Source organism: Aquarana catesbeiana, linkage group LG05 (genome assembly GCF_042186555.1).
Source record: "Aquarana catesbeiana isolate 2022-GZ linkage group LG05, ASM4218655v1, whole genome shotgun sequence".
Classification (NCBI taxonomy): domain Eukaryota; kingdom Metazoa; phylum Chordata; class Amphibia; order Anura; family Ranidae; genus Aquarana; species Aquarana catesbeiana.
Genome location: NC_133328.1, coordinates 39722831 through 39749681, shown reverse-complemented (window position 1 = coordinate 39749681; position 26851 = coordinate 39722831). Strand labels below are relative to the sequence as shown.

At 45.4% G+C, this 26851-nt stretch overlaps 2 protein-coding genes across 5 annotated transcripts in view; one reads left to right on the top strand and one right to left on the bottom strand.

The window, feature by feature from the left end:
* The window catches only part of PEX1 (peroxisomal biogenesis factor 1), a 107767-nt gene that overhangs the window by 10987 nt on the left and 69929 nt on the right, over nucleotides 1-26851 (top strand). For all 4 annotated transcript variants that reach the window (XM_073629629.1, XM_073629628.1, XM_073629631.1 and 1 more), the window contains exons 2-3: nucleotides 3128-3265; nucleotides 21255-21338. In XM_073629629.1, coding sequence (XP_073485730.1) covers nucleotides 3128-3265; nucleotides 21255-21338 — 222 coding nt within the window. The remainder of the gene's footprint in view (nucleotides 1-3127; nucleotides 3266-21254; nucleotides 21339-26851) is intronic.
* On the bottom strand, nucleotides 5806-14922 carry LOC141144193 (E3 ubiquitin-protein ligase UHRF1-like). Its single transcript, XM_073629632.1, has 2 exons — nucleotides 12534-14922; nucleotides 5806-6620 (listed from the first exon to the last, which is right to left on the bottom strand). The coding sequence occupies exon 1, from the start codon at nucleotides 14789-14791 to the stop codon at nucleotides 12539-12541; it is 2253 nt and encodes a 750-aa protein (XP_073485733.1). The 5' UTR covers nucleotides 14792-14922; the 3' UTR covers nucleotides 5806-6620; nucleotides 12534-12538.

Genomic DNA, 26851 nt, shown 5'->3' with positions numbered 1-26851 from the left:
CTTTGCAGCGCTATAGGAGCAGTGAATACATCGCTCCTATAGCGCCCCTCAATGGGCAGCGCCACCGCACCGCTGGCAAACCACCGCTGCAGCGGCGTTTTGCAGGCAGTTTTAACCCCTTTTCGGCCGCTAGCGGGGGTTAGAACTGCCCCGCTAGAGGCCAAATAGCGCAGCTAAAACTACGGTAAAAATAGCGCCGCTTTACCGCCGATGCCCGGGGCGCTTTCAGTGTGAAAGGGCTCTGAAAGGACTCGGGCTTTCACACTGGGTTTACAGCTGAGGCTTTTTCAGGCACTTTACAGGCGCTATTTTTAGCGCTAAAGTGCCTGAAAAACACCTCCAGTGTGAAAGGGGTCTTATAGGCTTACCTGTAGGTAAAAATACACAAAAAAAGGGTATACAACCACTTTAAGAAGTGGGGTATGTAAACTTTTAATCAGGGTCATTTGAGTAGTTTCTGTTGCCATTATGATTTAAAAAGAGTAAACACAGTTGATTGATAATAAATGACTTCAGCCAAACACGAGTGAAAAAAGTTTTTGTGTTATCTTTCTTTTTTTCTGAAAAATGGCCAAGAAATCATAAATTCTGCCAGGGTATGTACACTTATGAGCACAACTGTATTTACCTGACAATAAAATATGTTTCAGTCCTAACGATAATGGAGAAAAAATATCTAGAAAAGCAATTTAAAGTCCCTTTGAATGAAACCCTTGTATCGGAATTAACCATTCATGTTCGGGCTTATGTCATCACCACATTACAATATTATTTTTAGCAAATGGGGAGCAGCTCCCAATGTTATCTTACACCAAAGATCACATAGTTCCCGGCTAGGTGCATTGCGGGTGTCACTTGATTCAAGGTTATATCAAGTCTTTTGGTTTTAGGATCAATTTACACAATTGTTTGCTGCATATTAACATGTGAATTGACTGTAGGGAAATCAAAGTGGTTCTAAAGGCTTTTTTTTTTTTTTTTACTTAAAATAAATAAAAAGGAGGTCTAAACTTACTTGGTCTGTGCAGTGGTATGGCACAGTGGTCCCTTACCTCCTCTTCTGGAGTCCCCCGCCAGTGTTGTCCATCTCCCCCGAGTGACCCCTCAGCAAGTGTGGTGCTGAGGAGGCACCTGTGAAAGCATACCCCTGAGCAGGGCTGTGTGCATCCCAAGAGAATGCATTAAGCTCCATTCACACCTAGGCAATTTGAATCACCGCAATTCCACAATCGTGGAAAAAACGCAGGACGCCTTTGCAATGCCATTATTTCTCAATGGCACACCAAACACGGAGCGATTTTGCCGCACGACAAATCACAGCAAAATCACGCAAACAAAATCTTGGAACACCTGTCACCCAAAAGAAGTTATGGAACTTCCTTTGGGGCGACCCGTGTCTCGCAATTTGTCGTGCAGCAAAAAAATCACACCACGTTTAGGGTGCCAGCGAGAAATAATGGCATTGCAAATGTGTCCCGCGATTGTGGAATCGCTGGCAAAACCTGCCCAATTCTGCCTGTGATTCAAATTGCCTAGGTGTGAATAGAGCCTCAAGCCACATACACACGGTACAATTGTTGGACAACCGAGCGTCTGATTTTTGTCAAAAGTGCGTGTGCCAGGATCTTGTCTTGCATACTAACGGTACACAATTGTCGTGCCACAAACACGAATGTAGTGACGTACTACGAGGAATTTCAACCATTGAGCACCACCCTTTGGGCCCCGTCTGCTAATGTCTTGTTTGGTTAGCATTTATTCCGAGCATGCGTGTTTGTACTTTCGTGTGACAGATTTGTGTAACGACCATACGAAAAGCAGACATCAAGCCACTGTCCGCCGAAAATGTACTAGCTTGTCATCCAACATTTGTTGGCTGAAAATTGGACAATTTTTAAAAGGAGCGTACTAACGGTAAGATTTTAGGACAACAGTCTGTCAACAGACAATCCCCTGCCAACAATCGTACCGTGTGTACGAGGCTTTAGGGTAAAAAAAAAACCTTCAGACTTTAGAACCAATTTAACCACTTCAGTACAGGACACTTTTAGCCCCTTCCTGCCCAGGCCAATGTTCAGCTTTCAGCGCTGTCACACTTTGAATGACAAATTGCACAGCTATGCAACCCTGTACCCATATGAAATTTTTATATAGATTTTTTGTGGTATTTAAAGTGGTTGTAAAGTCAGAAGGTTTTGCGTTAAGATAAAAAAACGTTTTGTGTACAGCAGCCCCCCTAATACTTACCTGAGCCCCATCTCTGTCCAGGAGTGTCACGGCAGCACAGGGTGGAATGTACCCCGATTAAGTATTTTGTTTTTAATATATTTTGTATAAAATAAAGTATATATTTTTCAACTGCAGGAGTCTAGCATTGCACCCACAATCTCCTCAACACGGCAATGCTATGCAGGCACCTTGGGGGGGGGGGGAATTTTTTTTTTTTTTTATAAAAAGTGAACTTATAATTTAGGTCTCCTGTTGTGCATCCTTCAACCAATGGCTACACGCACCACGCTTACTATTATCGTAAAGCAACTGTTTTATAAAACATTGAGAGATACCTGTGAAAAATATGCTTGTCTCTCCTGAAACAGACACAGTGGTGAAGTAATGTAGGGGGTCTTGTAGGAGAAACCACACTCCAGTTTCTTCAGACAGCGGTAGAAGGATTTATCTTTACAGGTCCCTCTCTTATTTCAGACTTAATTTTTGTGATAGATTAATGTCAAAATAAACCTGTCATTAAAGAATTATGTATCATGTTGATACTTTCGGCTTCAATGCTTTCTGAGCTACTAACTTGGAATGGTTAGGGATAGAAGGAATCCCAACTTTTCTCTGGCACTTATTTACAATTTTTTAGACTCCATGATTACAGCCAGGCATAAAGTATTTTTTAGAAAGATCAGAAGTACTACACTAATGACAGATGTACTGGTTTGTTCAGGCAGCGCCAATCAATGACTGCGCGAAAACAAAGCTCCTACTCCCCCCAGCTGTGTTGTGGTCCCTTTCAATTGGATAGGGAATGTTTCAAGGCGTCAGCTCTCAGAAAGGAGTATTTTTGGGATCAAACAACATCTGAGTGTGCATTTTTAACAAAGTGCCTCCTATCTTTAAACAGGGTCATGCAGTGGAGGTATCATGGGGCGATCAGCCAGTTTACCTTGGATGGATGGAGAGTCGGAGCAGAACAAACTCTGGAATAATCGAGCTGAACAGACAGCTGGGAGAGAAGCTTGGACTTGCAGAAGGACAGCAGGTATTTTAGATTTTAAAGACATGGAAGCAGTTGTGTTCACATCAGATTTAGGTTGGATTCACACGTGTGGTGCAAATTCCAGCTCCGTTTTCTCTGCAAAGAGAAAAAGCAGCTGTTCAGCGATTCCTCTCTGTTGTATCTGCGGATCAGCTGAGCAGTGAGGAGGGGGGAGAGAATTCTTGGTCACAACGGAATGCATCTGCAAATCAGATGCATTCCCATAAAAACGCACATCTTTTTTGGGCAATGCGGAAAGGCAAATGCAACGCACATATGTGAACCAGCCTCATTCAAATGAACAAATTTTAAAATGTCCTGCAAATTGGATGCAGTGTAATTCGTATAGGTGTGAACCCAGCTTTAGGCTTTCTCAAGAGAGAAGTTTTAGATTTACCAGAAGTGGGCTTTAACATGTCATTTGATTGCCATTAAATGATAGTTTTCTTCCATTCCTAGTAGGCAAAACAAAGAGCAGCTCTAAGCTTTTCCTTGTGCGCTGCATTAAAAAGATGCAGGATCAAATTCTTTCTTGAATGTGTTCACAGCCAGCTATTCACACTACAAGGGTATTGTGTTGTATAAAAGGGCCTTTAAGTAGATGTAAACTCTCCTATCTCATCTAGCATCTTTAGAGCCACTTCCTGTCTGCATGCATTTATTCCAGCTGTCGCAGGTCATTGGTCAGGGTAGACTTCCTGATGGAGATTGTTGCACAACCACTCAGCCCCCATTCACAGAGGGTGGCTTTGAAATCGCGCTACTTCAGCTTGATTTCTAAGCCGCTGGTCAGTGCGATTTCATGTACAGATGTCAATGCAAGTCACACATGAAATCGACAAATATAGTGCAGGAACCTTTTTCAAGTAAGTGCAAGTTGGAGTCACACCGGTTTTAACAGGCACAAACAAGGTGGGACTGTCATGTGATTTTGAACCAGTCTCTACTTCAAGGATAAGTTCACCTTTGTGAATATGTTACATGTTCCACCCATTTTTAGGGTGGAACATGTTCCCAATGCTGCAGCCGCTGCCCGATTCTATCTTGATCCAGCGATGTTGCACGAGAGTCTCGGCGGTCCAGGAGTCTTCCTCTTTATTGGCTGAGACAGCAGCGGGGCGTCATTGGCTCCAGCTGCTGTCAAAGACAGTGAGCCAATGAGGAGAGAGAGGAGGGGGCCATGGCTCCATGTCTGAATGGACACACAGAGCAGTGGCTCGGGTATAGCAAGCTGCTTGCTGTGGGGGCAGGAGGGGCTAGGCACACCGGCGAGGGACCAGAGAAGAGGAGGATCGGGGCTGCTCTGTGCAAAACCTTACAGAGCAGGTAAGTATGACATGTTTATTATTTTTAAACTAAAAAAAAAAACAAGACTTTAGTATCACTGTTAATAGTTTGAAAATTTCCTTTTGACACATTACTTTAATATGTTGAAGCAACCATGTCAACAATGTTTTAACATTCAAATAATTGCCTGTCAGTTACCTCGCCCAATGTTGTTATAATCTATTACTGAGGCCTGTGAAAAAAAAACCTCTAGAAGTGTCGATCTCCTGTATTCCTCTCAACACGAAGGGTCCTTTCACATGGGACGGATCCATGATCCGCCCCGTGAACATCCGCTTGCTCAGTGGGGATCGCTCCGTTGATCCCCGCTGAGCCGGTGGATGACAGGGTGGTCCCTGCACAGTGTGCAAGGACTGCCCTGTCAGATCTCTGCTCTCCCCTATGGGGGGGATCGGATGAACACGGACAGTCTGTCCGTGTTCATCCGATCTACAGATGGATAGAAAAATAGGATTTTCTTCCGTCTGCAGAATCGGACCATAGCGGGGACTGATGACATCGGGTGTCAGCGGCTATCCCATAGGGATGCATGTATGTCCGTATTTCATCTGAAAACGGATGTATGAAATATGGACATACTGTCCACACGTGTGAAAGGGGCCTTACTGATTCCTCCCATTGACTCATATATCACTACGAAGACATATGGGTTGTTGGCAGGAATCAGTGAGCCCCTTAGGAGACACAGGAGATCAACACTTTTGGAAGAGCCTGTTTCTTTCATTGGCGATTCTTCTTGAACACAGCAGCATTCAGTGGCAGGACAGGTATGCATTTACATCCTTTAGTGGTTGAATGTACATCTACTATACAATCGAATGACAGTGGTTTCCTCCCCCCAATCATGCTTGAGGTTGTGCCACATTACCAGTACTGTTGGCTACTCAATGCAATGGGATCACTAAAAAAAAAAAAAAAAAATTACCTGCTCCTACAACACTGCTTTCTTACTGGCTAAAATGCCACAGAACCCCCTCGCCAGTGAGGGAATAGTGACTGGTTCATCAAGCAAAGGAGCAACGCTGTAGAAGGCTAGTGTTCTCATAACAATCCTGTTTCTGGCCCTGAACTGAAATGCCCAATTTTGTGGCATGTAACCCTGTGCTAAACCAATTCATTTGAACATGGAGATAGGAGGAGCTGTGCGTCAGAAGAGACACTCCTGTACAAAATATGTGCAAAACGTAGCTTAACATGCACAATGTATTTTATTTGAAATCCATTAATGGCACAAATATTAAAGAGCAAACAAGAGTTGCATGTCGTCAGGCAGCACAAAAATACTTGTAATTGAAAAATATTAATTGATAAAGCAAAGCCAACCGTAAACGTTCAGGCTTTTTTCCCCTTTGAAAAAGGGATTTAGCTGGCAAATAGCTGTACAGTGTCTGCAGCCTTGTGCTACAAACCAAGCATAAACCTTAAAATTTAGAAAAAAGAATAAACAATGCAAAATCAATTATCTTCATTTCTGAAATAGCATTTTAAGGATCATAACTGGAAATATACAACAGCTAAAAGTTTGCATACAAATTTAGGACACAGAGTCCCCCCCCCCAAAAAAATGCAGTAACTGGATAAAGGCACTTAACGGCTCTGACAAAACGTACAATGAAAGGTAAGACATGCACACAGGGGCAGTTTCTGCAGGTTTCCATTTGCAGAAGGAAAAACACACCACAATCCACATGGCCATTTTTGTTTGACAGTGAATTCTGTTTAAGAAACGTATACATAATTGTTTTGGGTGAATATGGTGATAAATCCAGAACTAGAGGCCAGTAACAAAAAGCCCAAATTTTCGATGAACCACAGAAGTAGAAAAGTAACTGAATTATTATGGTTTCGGAGCCAAAACGCTGGTCTTCTAGGGGCACCTTTATAACACAGTCACCCAATTGCGTCTTCCTGACGGTAACAATCTGGATACCAGGTGTAGAGAACTTGAACTTGCAGCTCAGTTGTATCAGATGCCTTCAGGTGTGAATCTTCTCCAATGCAGCTTTTATCCCTGAAAAAAACATTTTACAATAATTATAGAAAATGACCAGACACAACAAGTAAATCTTAAAAAGCACTGCTACAGTAGATGGATTAAAGTGGTTGTAAAGGCACTTTTTATTTTAATTTACCAAAAAAAATAAAATAATGAGGTCTATACTGACCTGCTCTGTGCACAGAGCAGTTCCTTACCTCTTCTTTAGTGGTCCTTCGCCAGCGCTGCCTGTTCATAGCAAGCCATGTGCTATGGGGGGCACCCATGCAGGTGTGCTCTCAAGCTGGGCTGTGAGCATCCATAGACACACACAACGTGGCTCGCCCATATCCCCACAGGATTTGACTGGCAGCAGGAGCCTATGGTTCCTGCTTCTCTCTGTCTCCTGTGAGACTAGGAAGAGGGAGTAGGGAGTAGCGCTGCCATGGGGGCCCTCGTGGAGGCTTGATCCTGAGTCGCGCTGTGTGCATCTATTGACATGCACAGCCTGGCTCGGCCCCACTCTGCCTTAGGATGTGATTGACAGCAGCAGGCGCCACTGGCTCCTGATGCTGCCTTCAGTCCAGTGAGAAGAGAGAGAGCAGTGACTTTGCTCTCTGGCACAGTACTGGATTGAGATCGGGCTCAGGGAGAAATTTAGGGGGAGCTGAACATGACTTTTTTTTTTACCTAAAATGCAGATAATGCATTAAGGCAGGGTTTTACAAATCCCAGGCACGAGGACGCCATGGCAACTAGAAATAACATCCAGGCACCTAGGCTTTTGTTACTCCATTCCCAGATGTGAGCAATTTCTATTGCCGGATGCCCTGGTCATGCAGTTCCCGACGCCGGGCAGCTGGTTGCCAACTGTGCAGTCCGCTAGTTCTGGGAGGGCATCTATTGATGTCTTCCCAGAACCCCCCCCCCCCCCCTGCGCGTGCTCTGTGATCGCTGTCTGTTGGGCACACCTGATCACAGATTGAGGTAAAGGGCCAATCACAACTGATCACATTATAAACAGACGCTGTCACAGCGGGAGGAAAGAGGAGCCAGCAATCAGCATTTCTGACAGGCACATTTATGCTGATTAATCAGTGAAGAAAAAAATTACTTGCAAAAATTCTGAAAGGTTTTTTTTTTTTGTGTAGCAGTGGGGATTAAATACCACCGAAAAAAAAAAAAAAAAAACTGTCTCATGACAGACCGCACAAATGTCATTGAAAATGTGACAGCACTGAAAGCTGGCCTGGGCAGGAAGGAGGTGGAAGTTCCCGGTAGGCAAGTGGTTAACATAAAAACAAAAACTTTAGCTCTGCTGCAGGTAAGCAGCAGAGATAAAGTTTTGTTCTTTATATACCGCCACCTCCGTGTATTCTCCGTGTGTAAACCTGTGTCGTGCATCTGTAAAGCTGCACATCAGGATTACATAAGAGAAGGGGTTTTGTTGTTGAAAATAAAGTTTTGTTAGTTAAAAAAAAAAAAAAAAACCACCTTAAAAGACCGCTCTCCGCTGAAAACGGGTCACAGGAGTGAGGAGCCTGAAGGCTTCACTTCCAGTTTCCCTTACCGAATATGCCGGCACCCAAATCCGACTGGAGAATCGGCTCAGGTGCAAACATCGCTGGATTCCTGGACAGGTAATTCCCCTTATATTAAAACAGTATATACAGTATTTGTAGCTGCTGACTTCATTTTTTTGGGGTGGGGGGGGGGGGGGGGACTGGAGCTCCTCTTTAACTGCAGAGGTATTAAGCCCAATCAGGGTGAAACGCATCAAAGGGACATAATCTAAGACAGGAGCTGTTTTTTGGAAGCCAGCTACTGCAAATAAAGTACTATGATATCCACTTTTTTGCAATCCTTGGTCCACAGTCATTTGCAAGAATGCATAAAGGAATAAATGGTATCTGCATTAGTTATACTCACCAACAGTTTCCAAAACACAAAGACACATCTATTTCTGAGATGCCATTTAAAAAAACAACACATCTATAAAATAGCAGTACACAGTTTAAGGATAGAAAGATACAAATTGTTTTCCTCCATTTTAAATATAGAAGAGAACTCCTGTCAGTTTATCTTGCCATCTTTTTCCCATTGGGGGAATTTCCCTTCTTGTTCTGTGTAAACAGGAAGGCAGAAGAAATCTTAGACCGTTGTTAGAACAGGTGTCCTGATGGGACGTTTTCCCCTTTATTTCTGCTCTGGGGACAACTCAAAATGTTGGGTTTCCTATCACTTTCTGTCCTGCCAACAATACTTAACAGAACAGACTAGAGGGGGCAAGTCTCCCCAGCTGGGACACAAACAGCATTAAAAACCTGACAGTGATTCTAACACTTCATAACTATCAGAGGCTAAAAGAAACAGTCTTGGCTTCAGATACACTAAGGCCCCTTTCACACAGCTGTTCCGTAGGTCTGTTTTTCCTCCGTCCGTTGACAGATGAAAAACCAGACACCAATGTATTTCTATGGGAAAAGGGATGTTAGTGGAATGATCATCCGCTGACATCCACCTTCGGTAACATCTGTTTTTTTGAAACGGAAGAAAGACCTATTTTTCTTCTGTTAAAAAAAATGGAAGTGCACCCTACTGTTTGTTTTTGCATTGGTTGTTAGGAGCCGGTACCCGCCGACATCCTAACAACCAGTGACTCATCTCTGCTGTCAGCTGGGAATTCCCCCCTGACAGCCAAATGTAAACAGCAGTAGAGGGGGCAGTTTTTACAGAGCGCGGGGAGTGTGTGCACAGAGGAACTGTCACTTGTTGGTAGCAAATGACATTGTCAGTGCTCCCCACCGCTAAAGTAAAGGTGCGGGGTCATTTACGATCAGCTGTAGTGACGGCCCCTGCGCACAATAGACGACGGAGGGAATTTTTGTGTCAGATTGTGCCTTGCGCTGCCGAGGTGTGTTTATGTCGGTGAGGGGCAGATTTGTACATGATGGGGGTGGATTTTTAAATGATGGCCAGTGCTGCAAAACACATTTTTCAGCTAGAAAAACCCGCCCTTCAGTTGACTAAACACGCCCCGCAAGCTTCCAGGAAGAATAGCAGAAAAATGTGTTTTGCAGCACTGGCCATCATTTAAAAATCCACCCCCATCATGTAAAAATCTGCCCCTCACCGACATGAACACAGCTCGACAGCGCGAGGCACAATCTGACACAAAAATTCCCTCCGTCGTCTATTGTGCGCAGGCGCCGTCACTACAGCCGATCGTAAAATCAGCTGTTGTGCTGTTCTGTGCGGTGCTAGTCCCGGGCACTTCTCGATAGCGGGCAATGTCCAATAGAACACCGGCAAGTGACAGATCCTCTGTGCACACACTCCCCCATGCTCTGTAAACACTGCCCCCCCCCCCCTCGTTTATATTCTATCAGTGGGGAATTCTCAGCTGACAGATGTAAAAATGGATGTAGAAACTGAAGTCAAGATTAGTTTTTGTTAAAAAATAAATAAAAAAAAGTGACTGAATGGATGAAGCAAATGGAACACCCGTGTGAAAGGGGCCTAAGAAATTGTGTCTTAATTGCCTGTCTTTGTGATCCACATTTTTATTACTTATGCGAATTCCACCACTATAGATGAGTTATACACACATTTGAAATTTTAGGTGACCCTTTACAAATGCTAAAAACAATGCAAAGTCCCACTGTGTTTCTGTGAAACCCACCTCTTTTATAGCAACATAGTACTGGACACAAACCTTTTACAGCATTAAATACAAGGGCAAGTATAGGAGTTCCCACAACAGAAGACAGGTATGCAACTTTACAGTTTGCCCAAGAGTTGCTTTTGAAATGATGGGGCATGGTTTACACAATGTATATTTACCATTGTATATATGAAGGAGGCAGTACATAGGTGGGCCTTGTGAGGTTCTGCCACTTGTATGCGTACAGCTGGCGTTGCCGGTTTGCAGTGACAGCATGCTCAGTCATCTGTCCCCGGCTCTGTGACCACACTGTCACCCACAGCTCCTGGTCACATAGCAATGATCAGGAGATGTAGGACTGGCTCTGGATCATTGTGACAGACAATTACAGTGATCACATGATCAGGAAGCCCATGAAATGCCTTTAAATTTACAACCCTTAAAGGGCCAATGGGAGGACAACAGAAAAGGGTTACAGAAGGATCATCAGTAATATTTATTCTACATTAAGTTCCTGATGGGACAAAGTACATGTAGAACATAGTTCCATCTTCCTGGGTGCCCTAAAACACTAGCTGACATGTTGAACAGTGCACCCCCCCCCCCCCCCGGCACGTGGCCATCTGACACTGAAACTAACATGGAGATGATTGGTTTGCTTTGTAGCACCTCTAGCCATCTCCTAGCACTCGCAATGAAGAACTAGTACGAGGGATGCAGAGGAAAGTGAGGCTGACACACCACCTCCCTCCTGTATTCCTCTTACTGATGTTTGCCTGGGGCAGATAGCAGGAGTCAGGGGAGGGCACTACAAAGCCAAGCAACTGTCTCCCTGCGGTATTGAAGATGGCCATGCACCAAGGGAGAGGTGCCACATCCGGCATTGCAGCCAGTGTTTTCGGGTATCTAGGCAGAAGGGACAAGGCTCTACATGTACTTTGTCCCATCAGGATTTAAGTGTAAAAAAAAAAAAACCAACAATTCTTCTTTAAGGGAAAAAATATACTAAGGCTCCATTCACACCTGAGCAATCCGAATAGCCACAATTCTGCATTACAGCAAATCGTGGAATGCTTGTGCAAACGCCATTACTTAATGGCACCCTAATGGCGGCACAATTTTGCTGCGATAAATTGCTCTGCAATTGCAGCAAACAGCAATGCTGACGCTCAAAAGAAGTTCCTGCTCCTTTTTGAGTGACAAGCGTTGGGTGATTTAGGACGTAACAAGGCAAAAAAAGCATCGCAATTGGGGTGCCATTAATGGCACCGCACAAGCGCGCCACGGTTTTGAATCGCTACGATTCGCATTGATCAGGTGTGAATGGAGCCTAAATAAAGCCCATCCTTACTACTAACTCGTCATGATTGGGTCACACTCCCAACACTAGAGGCCTTAGGAGAATGGCTCCAATTTAGGGCTGTAGGGAAGTTTTGTGTAGGAATGGCCTTGCTCTGGAGAAGGTTTCTGGACCAAAGAATCTGCTGCCATTATAGAGAGAATAGGTAACATACTGGGGAGTTGGGTGGGGAACTGTCACCTTTGTTAAAGGGCAAGTACAGTGGAAACTTGGTTTACGAGTAACGCGGTTAACAAGCGTTTTGAAAGACGAGCAACTTTTTTTGTTTTTTTTTAAATTCTGACTCTATTTGTGAGTGTTGTCTTGCAAAACGAGCAGAATTCAAGCTAACGGGGTGCGCAGTAAGGATGTGCTCTGGCGTGTTCGCACAGCCCACGTGCAGAGCCCGTCAGGAAGTCGGCACGGCGCTAATCACAGGCAGCGAGACATTGTACCAATGCGCGGCTGCAGAGATTGGGAAATGTCTCACTGCCTGTGATTAGCGCAGCGCCGACTTCCTGGCGGGCTTTGCACATGGACTGTGCGAACGCGCCGGCGCTCATCTTTATTGTGCAGTACCGCATTTGGCCAGAGATGAGGGGGCGCCGGTGACACTCGGAACGGTTCGGAAATCCTCGGAATCACTCCATTTCTGAGGCTCTCCGGCGCCCCCCCCCCCCCCCCCCACCTCTGGCCACATGTGGTATTGCATGCAATAGAAGTCAATGCGGAACAAATTATCTTCGTTTCCAGTGACTTCTATGGGGAAACTCGCTGTGATATGCGAGTGATTTGGATTACAAGCATTCTCCTGGAACGGATTATGCTCGTAATCCAAGGTTCCACTGTACTTATAAAAAATGGGTCAAAAAAGGTGCTAGTGCAGTACCACAAATTTTGCTGACCAGTGAATAGGAAAAAAAAAAAACTTAAAAAGGTGCCTCACCTGAATTACCGGCCCCTCTCATATCCAGGGAATAACTGTAGGAGAACAGATTGCAGTGGCTTGTTGACTTGGATATTGTAGTTTTTCCCGAGGTCGTGCCTACAAGCAGGACAGCAGTACACGGAGGCTTTAAAGGAACGATCGAGGCAGCTCTTGCAGATGTTGTGCAGGCACTCGGTGGTGATGGGCTCATATACCACTTCTTGGCAGCAGATGCACAGAAAAGTCTCTTCCACTTTGTTGATGAATTTTGGACCCTCCTTAAGAAATTCCATGGCTTCATTCCACAGCTTGACGTTTAGCTCGTCTTTCTCGATCAGGGTTTTTTGCTCTGGGGTGAGTTTGTACGATTCCACTTTGGATTTCTTGGGCGCGGAATCGGAATCATCATCCTCATCCGTGTCGACCTTTGGCTTCCTCTTTCTCTTGCCCTTACTGGGAGGCTCCAAATCGTCATCATCTTCCTCCTCCTCATCATCAATATTTTCTTTTTCTTTCTCCTTGTTGGCAACAGATTCCAGGTACCCCTCGGGGTAATGCATTGTGAGGCCCAGTCTCTTTATATGTTCTTTGCCCTCCTTGGTCCAGGGGGCGGGCTCCTCGTCGTCTCTCCTGAGCAGGTAGCGCCACACGAGGAACCCGGATTTCCCTTTCTCGGGCCAGTACTTCACCACTTTGTAAATCCCGTCATAGCGGTTGCCGTCCTCCGGTGCATACTTGCTGTGCTTCCTCCCTTTGGCGTTACGCACGACCCGCACAGGTTTGCCCGCTTGCCAGTCCTTGGCCTCGGCCCCCTCCTTGTCGTTGATGCGGGCGTTGCAGTTCAAGGCGAGAGCGCGGTTCATGTTGGTAAGTTTCTGGTCGCATGACTGCTCGGCGGTGCGCTTGTTCCCGGAGAGGTCGCGGCCCCCGCTGCCGGTGTAGGTGAACTCGTGCCCGTCGTCGACGTCGTCCTCATAACCTCCCGCCAACACCAGAGAGAAGGAGCCGTCGTTGCTGCGGCCGTGGATGCCGGCGACGTGCGGCCTGTGCACGCCGGCCTCGCTGACCTGGACTCTGAACTTCCACATGGTGCCGACGGGCACTCCCGGTATGGGGCCATAGTGATTGGACGGGACGATGGTGCACTCCCTGGAACGGCCAACGCACGCCATGCCCTTGCCCCAGTCTCTTTGAGACGATGAGCTGGCGGACGCCATCTTGGCTTTCCTCTTGCTCTCCTTCAGTTTCTCTCCCGCCAGGACCACCTCGCTGGTGTCATTCCTGCAGTCGGGGCAGTACCAGTCGTCGTCTTGCGGCAGGGCGGTCAGCGGCGGGTGCAGGCAGTACATGTGGAAGGCCATGTCGCACTCGTCGCACAGCAGCTGCTTGGCGGGGTCCTGCTTCCCCCCGCACACGTGGCAGGCGCACATGCGGCACTTGGTCCTGGGGTCGTCCCGGCAGTACTTGCACTGCGGGCCGCTCTTCTGCGGCGACTCGGCCTTCACCGGCGTGGTGGCCACGGCCCTGGGCTCTTCGATCTTGAAGATCTCGTCCGCGAACACGATTTTGCAGTCGTCGATGGGGTCCCCGACGCCCCCCAGAGAGATTTTGGCATAGACTTCCTTCTTCGGGGACTTGCGGAGGATCTCGGCGTCGTACCAGTATCCCCGCTGGCCGGGCTCCTCCGGGTTGTAGTTGACCATCACCACCTGTCCCAGAGCCAGCTGGTCCCAGGTCAGGGTGGTCCGGGCCCGCGGGCGGACGTCCTTCCCGGTCAGAGGGACCGTCCCTTCCTCGGGGTAGTCCTCGTAGCGGATGTGGTAGAGGAAGTCCTCGGAGTCGGGCTTGCGGGTCACTTTCACCACCACGGCCTCGAACCAGGCGCCCATGCTCAGGTCCCGGGCGTCCACCAGCTGCTCCGCCTTGTACGGCGCCAACTCCGGGGAGGGCAGAGGATCTTCCTCCGGGTCTATCTCCTCCATCTTCTCCTCATCATCATCCTCCTTCTTCTCCTCATCCTCCTTCCCCTCCTCGGGGACACACACCGGGATCTGCCTCACCATCAGCTGCACAATGTCATTCAGGTTCACGCTGTAATCGAAGAGTGTATGGCCGTCCTCCATCTGCTTCCCTCGGTAGAAGAGCCGCTGCCGCTCCATCTCCACCCCGAACACCTCCTGGATCCGCAGCCGCAGCTCATCCACCTTGGTCAGCTTGGAGAGGTCGTCCAGCCGCTCGGTCTGCCGGCCGTCCATGGTACGCACCTGGATCCACATGATGGCGGAAGTTCTCGGTGTCCCGGTACCGGGGGGGACAGATCGCTCTCTCTGAGGTGACTGACGATCTCCCGCGCGCGGTTTGGAGTCTGGCGGGAAGCTCCTCAGCGAGCACTGGATTGGAGGAGGCTGGGCCGCGGCGTCCAATCACAGGGCGAGTTTCCCGATCTGTCAGCGCTCTGTACACGCGACCTGTGTGTGAGAGAAGTGTGAGGAGGAGACACACAATGACTGGAGGGAGGGAACTCCTCTCCTATGTGTAATGACTGGAGGGAGAGAGCTCCTTTCCTCATATGTAATGACTGGAGAGAACTCCTCTCCTAATATGTGTAATGACTGGAGGGAGAGCTCTTTTCCTCATATGTAATGACTGGAGAGAACTCCTCTCCTCGTCTGTGTAATGACTGGAGGGATGTGTAAAAAGGAAAGTGAATGAGCAAGTTGAAGGATTGTAAAAGCATATAAAACATTCCACACACAGACATAATAAATGTATATAGATATATATATACATATATATATATATATATATATATATATATATATATATATATATATATATATACATACACACACACACACACTATATTTCAAAAGTATTGGGACACCTGCTTTTCGGCCGGTGTTCTATCAAACAATGCTCATTGCATAGGGTCCTGTGTGCGTTTGGCTCCGTTTTCAGGTCTGAATTCAGGCCTGATTTGTCCCTGAAACAGAGAAAGGGACGCGCCGGACCCCCTGCTGTGAGCCGCGTCCGCACACAATGTGAACCCAGCCTTACTCACACATGAACTTTAATGACATCCCAGTCTTATGCCCCGTACACACGGTCGGATTTTCCAATGGAAAATGTGTGATAGGACCTTGCTGTCGGAAATTCCGACCGTGTGTAGGCTCCATCACACATTTTCCATCGGATTTTCTGGCACACAAAGTTTGAGAGCAGGATATAAAATTTTCCGACAACAAAATCCGTCGTCGGAAATTCCGATCGTGTGTACACAAATCCGACAGACAAAGTGCCACGCATGCTCAGAATAAATAAAGAGATGAAAGCTATTGGCTACTGCCCCGTTTATAGACCCGACGTACGTGTTTTACGTCACCGCGTTTAGAATGATCGGATTTTCCGACAACTTTGTGTGACCGTGTGTATGCAAGACAAGTTTGAGCCAACATCCGTCAGAAAAAATCCTAGGATTTTGTTGTCGGAATGTCCGATCAATGTCCGACCGTGTGTACAGGGCATTAGTCCGTAGGGTTCAATATTGGGTTGGCCCACCCTTTGCAACTATAACGGCTTCAACTTTTCTATGAAGGCTGTCCACAAGGTTTAGGAGTGTGTCTATGGGAATGTTTGACCATTCTTCCAGAAGCACATTTGTGAGGTCAGACACTGATGTTGGACGAGAAGGCCTGGCTCGCAGTCTCCACTCTAATTCATCCCAAAGGTGTTCTATCGGGTTTAGGTCAGGACTAAGGATGAGCTCCGGTGTCTTCGCACAGCCCACGTGCAGAGCCCGCCAGGAATTCAGCACTGCGCTGCGCTAATCACAGGCAGTGAGAGATTGTCCTGACGAGCGGCTGCAGAGATCCGGAAATGTCTCACTGCCTGTGATTAGCGCAGCGCAGTGCCATTTTCCGCTGGCTCTGCATGTGGGCTGTGCGAACACGCCGGAGCTCATCCTTAGTCAGGACTCTGTGCAGGCCAGTCCAAACTCGCTCATCCATGTCTTTATGGACCTTGCTTTGTGCACTGGTGCGCAGGCATGTTGGAGCAGGAAGGGGCCCATCCCCAAACTGTTCCCACAAAGTTGGGAGCATGAAATTGTCCAAAATATTTTGGTATGATGACGCCTTAAGAGTTCCCTTCACTGGAACTAAGGGGGGGCCAAGCCTAACCCCTGAAAAACAACCCCACACCATAATCCCCCCTCCACCAAAAGGGGGCTTTAGTATAACCCTATAGGGGGTGGATTTACTAAAGGCAAATGCACTGTGCACTCTGCAAGAGCATTTGGTCCAGAGCTTAGTAAATGAGTAGAAGCTCTTCGGACTTCCATCATCCAATCATGTGCAAGCAAAAATGCTGTTTTTTTTAATCTTACTTGCACGAGATTGGGTATTCTTTGCAAAGTGAAGCCTTACATCATTTACTGAGCTCTGGAGCAACTGCACTTTGCAAAGTGCACCGTCTATTTACCTTTAGTAAACCCACACCTATGACCACTGACAGGTTTAAGTGAATAACATTTATTATCTTGTTACAATGGCACCTGAAATTCGGTGGGATAGCTTAGGCAGCAAGTAAACATGTTGGCCCTGAAGCTGATTTGTTGAAAGCAGAAGAAATGGGCATCACAGTTTGTTGTGTATGGGGCTACATAGCCTCAGACTGGTCAGGGTGCCCATGCAGGCCCATGTTCACAGCCAAAAGTGTCTTCAATGGGTACCTGAGCATCAGAACTGGACCATAGAGAAATGGAAGAAGGTGGTCTGATGAATCACTTTTTCTTTTACATCATGTGGATGGCCGGGTGTATGTGTGGCTTATCTGGTGAAGAGGTGGCACCAGGATGCAGTATGGGAAGAAGGCAAGCCAGCAGATGCAGTGATGCTTTGGGCATTATTCTGTTGGGAAACCTTGGGTCCTGCCACTTAAACATTGTTGATGGCCAAGTACACCCCTTCATGAAAATGGTATTCCCTGATGGCAGTGGCCTCTTTCAGCAGGATAATGTGCCCTGCCACACTGCAAAAATGGTTCAAGAATGGTTTAAGCAACAAAAAAGGCTTCGCCCATGGGACTTTAAATGCGGTGGGCACCATTTGACCAAAAAGCATCGTAACAGTAATTGAACTATACTGTTATGATGCTTTTTGGCCAAATGGTGCCCACCGCATTTAAAGTCCCAAGGGCAAAGCCTTTTTTGTTGCATATTATTGGGATGGAGGTGGGTTACCGGTGACACCAGACCTTTTCTTATTTTTCAAGAATGGTTTAAGGAACACAACGAGTTTAGGATGTTGACTTGGCTGCCAAATTCTCCAGATCTCAATCCTATTGAACATCTGTAGAATGCACTGGAAAAACAAGTCCAATCCATGAAGGCCTCGCCTCGCTACTTACAAGATTTAAAGGATCTGCTACTGACAGCTTGGTGCCAGATACCACAGCATACCTTCAGAGGAGTCCATGCGTCAATGGGTCAGGGCTGATTTGGCACAAAGGGGGACCTACTCAATATTAGTCGTGTGGTCCTAATGTTACGGCTGATCCAGAGTGTGTCATTGGGAATGCTGTATGTGATTTCTTTAACCACTTGAGGTCCGGGCCATAGCCGAATGACGGCTACAGCGCGGACCTCAATCTCCGGGAGGACGTCATATGACGTCCTCCCCTATGCACGCGCACCGCGCGCACCCTGCAGGGCGCGCGGTGTGCGCGCTGTGATCACCGAGTCACGGAGACTCGGGTGATCACAGATCCGAGTAAGGGGCGGTCCCGGCCCCTTACCATGTGATCAGCTGTCAGCCAATGACAGCTGGTCACATGATGTAAACAAAAGCTCGGTGATCGGTTTCGTTTTCTCCTCACGCTGACAGCGTGAGGAGGAAAAAAAAGCCGATCACCGGCTCATGTCAAAGGGACATCGGTCCCGAAGAGGAAGGAGGCACAGATGCCTCATCTGTGCCTCCAAGTGCCATCTGCCAGTGCCCACAGTGCCCACAAGTGCCACCTATTAAAGCTCACAAGTGCCACCTATTAAAGCCCACAAGTGCCACCTATCAATGCCCACAAGTGCCACCTATCAATGCCCACAAGTGCCACTTATTAGTGCCACCTAGCAGTGCTGCCATCAGTCAGTGCCCAATCAGTGCCCAACACTGCCACCCATCAGTGCCCATAACCGCCACCCATCAGTGGCCATCACTGCCACCTATCGGTGCCCATCAGTGCCGCCTCATCGGCGTACATAAACGAAGCAGAAAAATTAACTGTTTGCAAAAATTGATAACAAAATATAAAAAAAATATAATTTTTTAAAAAAAATTCTGTCTTTTTAAATTTTTTTTAACAAAAAATAAAAACCGTAGAGGTGATCAAATACCATCAAAAGAAAGCTCTATTTGTGGGAAAAAAATGATAAAAATTTCATTTGGGTACCGTGTTGTATGACCGCGCAATTGTCATTCAAAGTGCGACAGCACTAAAAGCTGAAAATTGGTCTGGACAGGAGGGGGGTTTAAGTGCCCAGTAAGCAAGTGGTTAAAGATATCAAAATATGATTTGGCTACATTCACAATTTTTCATTTTTGCCTGATGTATTCTTTAATTGAAATCAATCAACATGCGATAATGCACATTACCATGCAATATAAACGCATAGGCATGTGCTTTGACATGTGTTTCCACAAACAGTGGTGACCTGCTTTCAGCGCTGTATCAATGCAGGTCGTTGGTGTTGGAAGAGCAACAGCAAGTAGCTTTCTATACTGTGAACTATATACTGTATGCATTATACCTATCTATCCAGCAGGGGGCACTGCAGTGTTATAGTGTATATTCTATGGTAATTTAATCAGAGGAAGTTCCTTCCTTATGGTGTCCTATGCACTTGTTTGTTATTCAGTTCCTGTTCTCATGCTGTAAAGACATGCATTGCAATCCTCCATAAAAGCAATGCTATTGCTGTATACAAGAAGCTTCCAGCGCATTATTTCAACACTCTGATAACAATTGCTAGGGCACATGGAAGACAATTATTTTCTATGTGCTCTGTTTGCACTACAGGGATGTTACCATCTGTTTGCATGGGATGGCACCATAGGTCTCCGCAGTAAACCACTGCTAGGCAAGGTCCCTTTTACATGGGCATATTGATCCATCTTCACCCATGTGGGATTCACAGGTGTTCTGTGCAGGCAGCCTTTTTAAACCAAAGTCATGCGACCAGTTGCACAGACTTATGCCAATGTTCAAGAGCATCCCTGAGTGTATAGACTATCTCCTGATCTGTGCATTGGACCCATACAAATGTACACTCCTCAATTTGCATGGAGATCCACGCAGCCGGCCACCCTTGGTTTCTAAAGGCTCATGATATATTTACTTAAACAGTAGGCTGTTGATAATAAGAGACAATGTACTTTGCATATTTGACACCCAGGGCTGCTCTTTACTACAGTAAACCCTTCTTATATAAGTGTATAGGTGGTGACTAAAGAAGGTCTTATTTAGGTGTAAAGAGAAAGGCCACCTTATTTAGGTGTAAAGGTGGTCAGTGGAGAAGAGCCTTCTTATATAAGTGTATAGTTGATCAGCGGAGGAGGTCCTTCTTATACAGATGTATGAATGCTCAGTGGAGGAGGGCCTTCCTATTATAGCTGTATACAGTAGGTGGCCAGTGAAGAAGGACCTTATTGTATAGGTGGTCAGTGGAGAAGGACTTTTTTATAGATGTAAAATTGGGCAGTGGACAAGGCCCTTCTTATATAGGTGTATAAGTGGTCAGTGGAGAAGTGGCATCTTATGTAGGTGGTCAGTGGAGAAGGACCTTCCTATATAGCTGTATAGGTGGTTAGTGCAGAAGAACCTTCTTGTATAGGTGGTCAGTGAAAAAAGGACCTTCTTGTATAGGTGGTCAGTGGAGAATGTCCTTCTAATATAGGTGTGAATGTGGTCAGCAGACAAGTGCCTTTTTATATAGGTGTATAAGTGGTCAGTGGAGAAATGGTATCTTATGTAGGTGGTCAGTGGAGAAGGTCCATCTTATTTTGGTGTATAGGTGCTCAGTGGAAAAGGGCATTTTTATATTAATGTTCATTGTGAAGATTATCCCCCTTACAGATAGCTGAAAAGATCATTGGTGTTAGTGGTAACTCCCTATAGAGGCAAGAACCGCTCATTGCTCAAGCAACCCCTAGCAATCTCTGGAGAAACCCTAGGGTTCCACAGAACCCTGATTGAGAAAGGCAACTTTAGTGGTTCTCAACTCAGGATACACCTACCACTTGTGGTCTCTTGACATAGTTCAGGAGGAACCTCAGGGGCTGCCTCTAACTTGGTGGATCCATCCACTAACCAGGTGTTCTCCATAATACCCCATACTATGGATACTAAATGTAAAACTGGTGCTTGGTCACATTATGAAGGTTTTAATTATTCAAGGGCAAGAGTTTGCTGTCTAATCCAGTGAAATAGTTGTCACCAGCACAGTAAATGAGGACATACCTCTCAATAGAACCCCTGATAGCGGGAAAAACCCAGCAAGGTTTTTTTTATCTTTTGCTTCATCCAACGCTAAAAAAAAAGTTTGACTGAAGATAAAATTTAATAATATCATTTAGCTGCATGTTGAATACATTCTGACTTCAAGCATATAAAACTGTTGTTATATGTACATTCATTATAGGTTTGTAGTATTGTAAGTCATGTTTTTTGTTTTTTTTTTATCTACAGGTGTTCCTTAAGCAATGTTGTAATGTCACATCGTGTAAAGAAGTCACAGTTGAACCCATGACTGCAGATGACTGGGAAATACTGGTAATCAATGCTAAATTTGGTCTATTGGCTTCCCACTTAGCTATTTATAAAGGAATTGTATAGGGCATTTACTGTATATATATTTCCATTTCCATCAAATGTTTCATATGTCTTCTTTCTAACCAGCAGGAGGAGCTCTTGGTTTGTTTTTCATATGTTTTCCTTTATTTGAACCTTACACGGCTGTACATACGGGCCGAATATTGGTCAGCATCAGCCAGTTCAAGAGAAACCGTCTGACATTCGGTTCCCCTGTCAGAACACAAAAGCTCAGCAGGGAAGATCGATGTACTAACATCACATAGTTAGTATAGCAGCTCCTTCCAAGCTTTTCAGTTTTGTTTTTTTCGTTCAGCCCGCTGGGTCGAATGGAAAAGAACTAATAGTACATACTATGCTTACGTTTTTAAAAGACTTGTTACAAAATCCAATAGCTCAAGCTGAAATTTACCTACACGAGTAAATGAGATGTAAGGAGATAGCTCCTACCTTTTCGCACAGTTTGTTCAAGTTTTCAGTAGGGCAAAGCAAGCCCAAAGGAAGGAAGCTGCTGCTGTGCAATAAAATTGCCACAAAGAGGCCCTGACTTCCTTGCAGCAGCAGCTGAGGTCAACATTGTGCAACAGAGAGAGTGCACTGAGCATGCATGGGTTTTGAGCGAGGCAGAGTGCTCATTCCTGCAGTGTTTGGGCGACCTGTCCAACATGCAGCACTTCTGTCTTCTAGGCAGAATGGGGGGGGGGAGCTTACACCAGGAGTATTTAGTATTTCTGGTAGGTTTGAGAGAAGATAACTTTTGTTGTCCTACCGGTTTTGACTCTTTATGACTTTGTGGCCTATTAGACCTTGGCGTGCTGTGTCTGTCTTGTTTCTTAAACCTTTGCTAAACATAGCTGACTGCTTTTATAAATAAAGTTTTGCCGGAAAAAATATTCCTAGATTTCTATAAAGAGAAGCACTTATCTCACTTTATAGCTGGCAAGTAAAAACCACTGTTCTCCTGCCAAGACCTCCATTTACTTCTCCAACCCAACAGATATGTTATTAATAGCAATTGCTATAGCTCCGTATTAACTGATATTTGGCAAAGGCAGGGCAGATCTAGGTGGTATTATCTAGAAACTCATTATTGAAAAGATTTCAGAAGCAGAAGGTTGCCATTTTCTTCTACATGGGGCTCACATGTTCCCACATTATTTACATCCCTGGTGTCCAACCTGCAGCCCAATGGCCGCATGTGGCCCTTTGGTATATAATGTGCGGCCCTTGGACCTCAGCAGTCTGTAGTGGGTACATTGATTAGCCTCATGTAACATGTTCCCAGTTTCTAGTTGTCTTCTGTAGCATATCTCCAACCAGATACATAGCATGTCCTCACTCTCTGACCGTCATTTCCTCTATTAGGTCTGCAGTCTCTGACAGTCTTCTCAAGTATTACATATATTGAACATTATATGTGGCACTTTGACAATGTCAGGGGCCACATTTGAGGCCTCCTTTAGCTAATAAGTTGACAGTCACCAATTTGCATGGATTCATAAATGTTCTCCGGTTTTCTCTCATTGTCAAAAGTATTAGCTTAGATTAGCTGCCACTGAAATTAGCCTTAAGGTGGAAATCGAGCCTAATGCCGCGTACACACGATCGGGATTTTGGTCGGAAAAAGATATGACGGCTTTTCCGACGGGATTCTGCTCAAGCTTGCCTTGCATACACATGGTCACACAAAAGATCGCTGAACTTTCGACCGTCAAGAACGCGGTGACGTACAACACTACGACGAGCCGAGAAAATGAAGTTCAATGCTTCCGAGCATGCGCAGGAATTTTGCGCGTCGGAATTGCCACAGACAATCACATTTTCGGATAGGAACTTTTTCCGACCGAAAAAATTGAGAACATGCTCTCAATCTTTTGCTGGCTGGAATTCGGACAGCAAAAGTCTGATGGAGCATACACATGGTCGCATTTTCCGACCAAAAGCTCTCATCGGTCTTTTGCTGGCCGAATTTCCGATCGCGTGTGCGCGGCATTACACTAAAATCGCTACATCTACAGACATCTATGATCTAACACTAACCTATCCAGCCCTCTAAAGAAGAAATCAGTATACATACCTTTTTTGAATCTGCTCCAGTCTGGTCTCCAGCGGCGGAAGCTCTGCAGAGGACACAGCCAACAACGGCTGTGAAATGAATGGGATGTGACGTCGCCCATAGACTTCTATGGAGCTTCTGTTGTCGGCTGCCTCCTCTGCACCCGCCTGCACAGCGAAGCCGCAGCTGAGCTCAGCGTGGGATTGGTTCGGATTGGCTTCAGAAAAGATAAGTATACTGATTTCTTCTTTACAGGGCTAGATAGGTTAGTGTTAGATTGTGGATGTCTGTAGATGAAGCGATTTTAGTGTTAGGCTGGACTTCCACTTTAAAGTGTTAATAAAGGTTCATTTTTTTTTAAATTAAAATAACAAACATGTTATGCTCACCTGCTCTGTGCAATGGTATTGTATAGAGCGGCCCCAATCCGCGGCCCCAATCCGCCTCTTCTTGGGTCCCCCCACCGGTAATCTTAGCTACTCCTCTTCTTCATGTGTCCCCATAGCAGGCCATTTGTGCTTGCTCCTGAGCTGTGTCTATGGAGTCATTCTCCGTAGACACACATAGCGGAGCTTAGCCCCGCCCCCCACTTCCTCCTCATTAGATTTTATTGACAGCCACGGGAGGCAATGGCTGTTCGAAGCCCTGTGTGAAGTGGAAGAGAGGGAAGAAGAGAGGCAGCTGTGCATAGCGCTCGATCTCTTCTCCCCTCTCTTCCCCTTCACACAGAGAAGGCGGAGGACAGATAAATATAAAACATTTTCTACCTTAATGCAAGGAATGCATTAAGGTCAAAAACATTTTTAGCTTTTGTATCACTTACATTTTTGAATGTATGTCTGTGATTGTGGTAGGGATGTTAGACTTTTTTCTGCTTTTAGGACAGAGACCAACATAATGGGGGGGGGGGGGGGGTACTAAAACTGGTGCACACAGAATCTGATGCAGCTGTGCATAGTAACCAATCAGCTTCTACCTTCAGCTTGTTTAACCACTTGACCACTGGGCACTTAAACCCCCTTAATAACCAATTTTCAGCTTTTGGTGCTCTCACATTTTGAATGACAATTACTCAGTCATGCAACACTGTATGTATATGAATTTTTTTGTCCTTTTTTTCACACAAATAGAGCTTTCTTTTGGTGGTATTTAATCACCGCTGGGTTCTTTATTTTTTGCGCTATAAAAGAAAAAAGACCGAAAAATCTGTAAAAAAATTTATTTTTCTTCGTTTCTGTTATAAAATTTTGAAAATTAGTAATTTTTCTTCATATATTTTGGCCAAAATTTATACCACTACATATCTTTGGTAAAAATAACCCAAATTAGTGTATATTATTTGGTCTTTGTGAAAGTTATAGCGTCCACAAGCTATGGTGCGAATATCTGAAAATTGATCACACCTGAAGTACTGACGGCCTATCTCATTTCTTGAGACCCTAACATGCCAGAAAAGTACAAATACCCCCCAAATGACCCCTTTTTGGAAAGAAGACATTCCAAGGTATTTAGAAAGATGCATGGTGAGTTTTTTGAAGTTGTCATTTTTTCCCACAATTCTTTGCAAAATCAAGTTTTTTTTTCTCTTTTTTTTTTTTTTTCACAAAATTGTCATATTAGCAGATTATTTCTCACACACAGCATATGCATACCACAAATTACACCCCAAAACACATTCTGCTATTACTCCTGAGTATGGTGATACCACATGTGTGAGACTTTTACACAGCGTGGCCACATACAGAGGCCCAACATGCAGGGGAGCACCTTCAGGCATTCTGGAGCACCCATGCCAATTCTGACATTTCTCTCCTACATGTAAAAATCATCATTTATTTGCTAGAAAATTACATAGAACCCCAAAACATTATATATGTTTTTTTAGCAAAGACCCTAGAGAATACAATAGCGGTCATTGCAACTTTATCTTGCACGATATTTGCGCAGCAATTTTTCGAACGTGTTTTTTTTGGAAAAAAAAATGTTTTTTGCTTTAAAAAAAAAACAAAACAGTAAGGTTAGCCCAATGTTTTTGCATAATATGAAAGATGAAGTTACGCCGAGTAAATAGATACCTAACATGTCACCTTTCAAAATTGCACACGCTTGTGGAATGGCGCCAAACTTCGCCACTTAAAAATCCCCATAGGCGACGCTTTAAAATTTTTTACTGGTTACAAATTTTGAGTTACAGAGGAGGTCTAGGGCCAAAATTATTGCTCTCGCTCTACCGATCGCAGCGATACCTCACATGTGTGGTTTGAACACCGTTTTCATATGTGGGCGGGACTTACGTATGCGTTCGCTTCTGCATGCGAGCACACGGACAGGGGCGCTTTAAAAATTTTTTAATTTTTTTTTATTGTTCATTTTACTTTATTTATTTTAGTTTGACACTTTTTTCCCCAAAAAAAATTTTTTGATCACTTTTATTCCTATTACAAGGAATGTAAACATCCCTTGTAATAGGAATATGGCATGACAGGTCCTCTTTACAGTGAGATATGGGGTCAATAAGACCCCAAATCTCACCTCTAGGCTGTGCCTGAAATTAAAAAAAAAAAAAAAAAAAGATCCTGGCTTCGATCGTAGCGGTGAGTCGGTAGAAGCACCGGAGGGCGGCGGGAGGGGGGGACGTCCCCTCTCGCCTCCCGTAAGAACGATCAAGCAGTGTAACAGCCGCTATGATCGTTCTTATGGTGTAGGGAATCGCCGGCTGAAAAAGATGATATTTGAATGATGCCTGTAGCTGCACCCATCATTCAGATATCCCCGCACAAAGTCAAGAACGTTGTATGACGGAAGGCCGGAAGTGGTTAAAACGCTTTTTTTTTTTTTAACACAAAGTTGTCCATTTATACAATATTTATAACACATAGCATGTACATATCAAAAATGACACCCCAAAATAGATTCTCCTACTCCTCCTGAGTATGGCGATACCACATGTGTGAGACTTCCACAGCCTGGCCACATACAGAGGCTGGGTATGGCTGAGCATGGCCGGGTATGGCTGAGCATGGCTGGGTATTGCAGAGTATCGCCGAGTATGACTGGGTATCGCCGAGTATGACTGGGTATGACAGAGTATGACTGGGTATCACCGAGTATTGCAGAGTATGGCTGGGTATTGCGGGGTATTGCAGAGTATTGCAGGTTATGGCAGAGTATTGCAGATTTTTGCGGGGTATTGCAGAGCATGGCTGGGTATGGCAGAGTATGGCTGGGTATCACTGAGTATTGCAGAGTATGGCTGGGTATCACTGAGTATCGCCGAGTATGACTGGGTATCGCCGAGTATGACTGGGTATGACAGAGTATGACTGGGTATCACCGAGTATTGCAGAGTATGGCTGGGTATTGCGGGGTATTGCAGAGTATTGCAGGTTATGGCAGAGTATTGCAGATTTTTGCAGGG

Coding starts and splice junctions, on each gene's coding strand:
- LOC141144193 (XM_073629632.1), bottom strand. CDS start 14,791: ATGTGGATCCAGGTGCGTACCATGGACGGCCGGCAGACCGAGCGGCTG.